Source organism: Fulmarus glacialis, unplaced genomic scaffold, assembly GCF_000690835.1.
Source record: "Fulmarus glacialis isolate BGI_N327 unplaced genomic scaffold, ASM69083v1 scaffold24966, whole genome shotgun sequence".
NCBI lineage: Eukaryota > Metazoa > Chordata > Aves > Procellariiformes > Procellariidae > Fulmarus > Fulmarus glacialis.
The window spans coordinates 849-6,897 of NW_009217826.1; the positions used below are offsets into that span (position 1 = coordinate 849).

Here is a 6,049-nt window from a genome sequence, read left to right on the forward strand (position 1 = left end):
ATATCAAGGCCTTATTTATCACTATACTGTTCATTTTCAACAATGATGTACTATTAATTTTCTAATTATTTACTTCCAAATTAATAGTTTAACTATTTGAAATTGATAAGAACATTCAAACATGAATTTAAACCTCACAAGCTGTTTGCGCAACTCTGGTTTCCTCTGCATTCTGAACTTTGGCCTCAAAGCTTTTAGTTCACTTCAATACTAAGCCCAAATGACTGTCATGTGTATCAGCAACAGTCAAAACAAGTTCAACATTAACCAGTACTGACCTGGACAACAAGTCCATGAATACCACAGGTCAACTTTCCATCACGAAAACTCCATGTCTGGGTAGTACTGCGCCGTCGATCAGGCTTTCTCAACATCAGGGGCTCGTACCTGGAACGAAAGCATGCCACCCAATACTGAGAGGGTTCCAACTTCTCAGTTTTACCCTTGAGACATGTTCAAGCTCATTTTCCTAATCTCACTCCTGAAGTGCTCTTTTAACAATCTGCTACTGAAAATACATTAGCCATGCTTTTAAAGATTTCCAAGTCACAAAAGTGATGATGAAGTCCGTTCACAAAGACAGATAAAAGCTAGCTCTTCCACATGCCTTCAGAATAATTTCTTTCCTGATTCAGAGAATATCATGTTAAGTATGCTTTCAAAGACACGGTTAGAATCTACATGAGCTTCCTGAGAAACTGTATTTGCAATACCTGTTATCTGTGACAGCTGCCAGACCTGCAATATCTAAAATCATACACGAGTCCACAGACCGAGGAGAAGGTTTATGGGGGTTATGAGGAACTGAAGAACCTTCATGGCAAAGCATTCCTGTGCCCGTCATTCTCCAAAGCTGGGATCGTTTTCCTGGTTCCTGTTGCATAAAAATTCAACATTTAAATGAACACAATAGTACAGAGCAAGTATCTCTGTTCTGTTTTGCTATCAGATGCTTTGAATTATAATTCTTGGAATGACTTGTATAACTTCAGAGTCCTGAATTAGAAACTAGTTTGTATAAAAACATCTAATTCAACTCTGATATTCAATGAATATGCATCCTACGTTAGCATTGGTAGATGCAGAGCTGTATTTACAAGCTATTTTTAATCTCAGCAATATTTAAATATAGTTTCTATTTCTTAAGAGCTCCAGAAATAGAAGACTTAGCTTACAATGCAACCAAAAAGGAAGCATGCCCTATCTTGTAACTTCATTAGAACCTCCAACATACAATTATTACCACACTTGGTTGTCTTACAGGCATTTACAATGTTCCTTACTACTTTTATTCCAATTCCCTTTTCTGTCACCCTTACCCCCATAGTCTTACACAGAAGCACCACCATAATTCAAGCAACCTGAGTTGCAATAACCTGTCACTTTCAGTGGAGCCTGTCTCCACCCTTTAAAAGTTGCCATGAAAAAGTTTTTATTTTTTCCTTCTCCCAGCACAATTTTACTTCAGCACATAGCAATGGCATTTTAGTAAAATCAAATGTGTCTTGGTACCTTCTTTTTCAGTACAACTCGTTGAGTCTTTGGAGAAACATCAAGGACAAGCTCTGCATATGCAGCATCCTTATTTGAAGCAACTGGTCTTACACCTGGCTCCTGTAAACTAGAACACCAAGAAAACATCGTCATTTCAGAGTAGCTGCTTCCTCTGTAGATTGAATTAGACCTGTACCAAAATCCAGTTGAGGAAGCTTACACTTCCAATACAGCCAATCAGACAAAAATTTATATTGGGTTTTTTCCCTCTTGTCATTTTTGGAGTTACCAGTGTAAGCGATCAATTTGACTACATTCTTAAAAGGGGCTTTGATTTCTCACTGTGACTAGGAACTTCACAGGCAAGTAAGATGAATTCCAAAGAAAATTTTCTACCTTATATTGAGGAAAGCAACAAAGCATGTATCAATCTCCCGTAGCTGTTTTCAACAGCATACAAACTAGTGCAAGTTTAAAATTCACAGGCATGTCATAAATAGGTATGTCCTGTAGTCAAGTGTTCTTAATCCACCAAATAAAATTAAGCCCCCAGACGTGACCCTAAACATCCCTGCTCTTCTAATATTAGACAGTGGGGTCACAACAGATGCCATATGCTAAATCTTTCTCACTACGTGACAAAATAAACAATGGCAACCCACACCAATAAAGCTGAATTACCACAACCAAACCAACTGCCAGACTCAACTGAATTTTGGCATTTCTTCTGCTAGCTACAAGGTTGACAAAAGTTTAGCTGTATTTGAAGAACTTTCAAATTGCAACCATTAAGAGAATATTAACGTAAAGCCTACAGAACACCATGAACATTCAAAATATTTTCATCTAATATATAGGGAATTACCTTGAGAAAGTATATGTAGCAGCAATATAAATGAAGTTTTCATAGTAAAGCTGCTTGCTATCTTGGAAGTCATTCATGCTACAGACGATTTCTGAGGAGCCTGCCCCTTTAACTGTCAGCATTATAAAAGGTGGTAGAATAGGTTCATCCCATGCATAATCCAGAGAGGTCATGGGCTTCACTTCAGTGTAGAGCCTTGGCTCAACAACACCGTGCTGATTAAAAACAATTGGGACCTGTAACAGTTACGAAAGAGGATTTCGTTTCACACAGAAATTGTTAATCAGATAGACTTTTTGCTATCATTTGTTCATTTTTCAGGAGTTGATCACTGAAACATGTTCAGCTCACTTTCCCACTCTCCCCAATGGTTTCATATGCATTTTCTTCCATTCCGAGTCTCAATTAAATGAAGTCTCAAAGGGACGAGAAATGTCACCTTTGCTTTTATCTGTCATCCGTGGTTCAAAATGTCTTTAGCCCCATGGTAGCATCTCAAACCCTCCTAATCAAAATTAGGAGACCTGCCCAGTTTTATTTAACAGTTCAGTACCAAAATCGGAATGAGATCCACTAACTATTAAGACCTCTGTCTCCTGCTCTGATCACAAGGCAGTCAGTAAGTTACTGTAGAATACACAAAGTAAATTCTCTGATTTTTATAATCACTGACATGGAAGCCCAAAGACAGAAAGGAAGTGGCAGCAGTAACTCGAATTCTTTTTACAGGTTATTCAAGTGCTGAAAATAACACAGAACAGATTACAAATTACCACCCCAGCACAATTTTCTCACCAGTAATAATGCTCTTCCTTGTAAGACTTTTAATGCACTCACGAAAGCCACAATGTTAGCACTATTTGAACAAGATGAAGTAGTTGAGTACTACCAATTTTTACTAAAACTTCAGAAAATTACAATTATTATATACAAATATCTCTTGCTACACACACTTTCATTTTATTTCATTACACAAGCTAGTCAGCTCCCTCTTTTAACAAATATAAAAGAACTACTTTTCTTTTTTTACTAAAAAATAAAAGAAAAAAATGTGATTTTTTTGCTCTTTTACCTTGGAAAAATTGTCTATGCGGAAAGGTGGCGGTAACTGATCTGTATCACTGAACGCAATGCGGTATGTGGCTCCTTGAAGAGTAATTTCTACCCTTAAGAAGTAACATTTTCCGAGGGTGTCCCTGAACAAAAACAAACAAGTGCAAGAGACGTAGGCTTCTGATCTGCATTACCCACAGTCCTAAGTGTTAAACAGCTGCTTCCATCAAAAAATGGAAGTATGCTACAGAAGATCTATATGTAATAACTACCTCATATTAATATGGAACGAATTATTTTTGTTGACCTCAAAGCCCCCAGACCAAATGCAGTTTGGGACATCCATTAGTCTCACACATAATAGTTGATCATAATCGTTACGTGGCCAGTGGAACACAACGCTGGAACCGGGAAGCGTGGAGATATAGCCATCAGGATTGGATGTTCCCTAATAATAGAAATTGGTAAATACATATCCTATAGGTATTAAAAAATACAGTATTAAGCTATATATCTCTCAAATATGAACACAGCAGTTATTCTGTTAGGCGGATGCTGGTATTAGAGTAATGAGAAAGATCCTCATAACCAGCCAACAATACTTTCAAGTGTGTTCTTTTTGGTTAGTAGATGCTGTGACTAACTACAGGTATTGTAATAAGTAACAAAAACGAAGCATCTTACCCGACCTCTGGCAAATTCCCGCTGAACAAAGGCAAGCTTGTAGGTTGATTTATTATCTAATAGGTAACGGGGCGCAAATGTTACCATGCATGTATCAATGTAACGGCCTCTGCCTTTTTTAACATCAATACCTAGTTATAAAAACAAGTTAAAAATAAAGCTATTATTTACAAGAGAAAACAAAAGACATCTGCCACGATATATTTCACATAACAAAAGTTCTTCTTCTTGGGTTCCTGAGATGCGCTGTTTCTGCCATACCACTGCCATATTTTGAAACATTATTTTAAACAGTAAACATAATCTTATGCCATCTGTTACCCTCTGTTTCTCAAATACAATTTAGAGATCATAAGCACTGAAGATAAAAAAAAAAACTATTTCCAATCACAAGTAAATCAATGCACGTAATTATTACACTTTTAAACATACGAAAAATTCCTCCAAAATCAATGTGAAGTAACTTCCAAACTGTCATTTAATTAAAGCCTAAAAGCTTCCGAGGAAATTGTACTTTATGTACACCAGGAGCACAAGGAAGACAGAAGTTGCGCTCCTCCACATCAGCCTCCAGAGGCACCACAAAGCAAAAACCATAGAAGTAGCACATGGCTGAACGGTTACAGTATATAGACACTCAAAATAATTAAAGACAGTAATGCAGTGGGATTTCAAATGTACTTAGACGTAACATACAGGAGGAATAAAGACACAGAAACAGAAAGAATAGTTTGTAAATGCAGTTATTAACACTCAATGATAAAATGTAAAAATAAACATAACTGAAAACTGATTTTTAAGCTAATGAAATTCAAAATAAAGGTGTAAAAATACTTAGAATACTATTTTTTGTTTAATAATTTTCTCTGGACCCTCAAAAACCTTTAACAACATATGTTTCCCGGCTGTAATTGTTCTGTTTCTGATGTCACTGACATCATGTCTTAGCAAGTTCTACAGTATTTCTCAAATGTTCCTATCAACACATACCGATGTTATAAATGAGGCCTGGCCGGTTTCCATGTTGGATCACTTTAAGGGCTCTCACACCACTACCACCATCCAGGGAGAAACCCTGGCACCAGCCAGGCATACCTTCAGGATGGATTCCTTTTCCAACCCGCATTGTACAACTAAGGGTAAGAAGAAAACACAAAGATTTACTCATTTAAATGAAGGATCAGACATCAACACGATGCTGATGATCAAACACATACCCAGATACAAAAAGAACACCTGTGTTTTAATACAAAAGCATTAGAAGCCACGATAAATCTCTTCTTTAGTAATTCATTCTGCATTTCTGCCATAAGCTCTTTTAAGATATTGGTCAAGATTCAGTGACCGTTTCTTGTAAAGGCTTGGTAATTTTCAGACTGATTATCCACTACAACATCTGTGTGTCTTTTTTCTTTGAAAGAAAAAAGAAAAAAAATTGAATAAATTTTTGTGATAAATTTAACTGTTGTTCATTTGAGCAAAAATCCCAGAACATTTCAGATAAATTTACTTTAAATCATGTTCTTATTTCTTATTTTCATGGAAAAAGCAAGTTCTCTCCTTGATGTCAGTTAAAGTCGTTGAAAAGTTTCCTTTCCAAAATCCTGCCATTTCCTTTTACATCAGAATCACAATAGCTCTGCTGCATGTGGACTTCCTACTAAGTGACTGCTACTACTTCTCTATTAACATTCAGAGTTTAGGATTAGGGGTTTAGAGTGGGTTTTTTTAGTGGTAACAAAGTGATTTATACAAGTCGGCAAGTCCCTTCAGAAAGGTTTCTGATTTTCTTACAAAAGAAGCATGAGTTCAAAACATGCAAAATAAAACCAAAGCAGCCTGCAGACACAACAGAATTAGCCAACCAAGGATTTTTCAGTAGGAAATGTCTAAAGATCCAATATGCTTATTTTAGTATTTAGAAACTTAATAACTTAACATCTCATCTTAATA

General features: G+C 36.4%; 1 protein-coding gene across 1 annotated transcript in view; it reads right to left on the minus strand.

Annotated features, from left to right (window-relative positions):
- Nucleotides 1-278: 278 nt before the first annotated feature.
- Nucleotides 279-6,049, minus strand: part of LOC104078271 (vacuolar protein sorting-associated protein 13D-like) — a gene marked incomplete at both ends in the record, with an annotated part of 19,743 nt that continues 13,972 nt past the window's right edge. Inside the window, 8 exons of the mRNA XM_009579835.1 lie at nucleotides 279-387; nucleotides 714-874; nucleotides 1,513-1,621; nucleotides 2,360-2,595; nucleotides 3,432-3,555; nucleotides 3,685-3,860; nucleotides 4,097-4,227; nucleotides 5,087-5,229. Coding sequence (XP_009578130.1) covers nucleotides 279-387; nucleotides 714-874; nucleotides 1,513-1,621; nucleotides 2,360-2,595; nucleotides 3,432-3,555; nucleotides 3,685-3,860; nucleotides 4,097-4,227; nucleotides 5,087-5,229 — 1,189 coding nt within the window. The remainder of the gene's footprint in view (nucleotides 388-713; nucleotides 875-1,512; nucleotides 1,622-2,359; nucleotides 2,596-3,431; nucleotides 3,556-3,684; nucleotides 3,861-4,096; nucleotides 4,228-5,086; nucleotides 5,230-6,049) is intronic.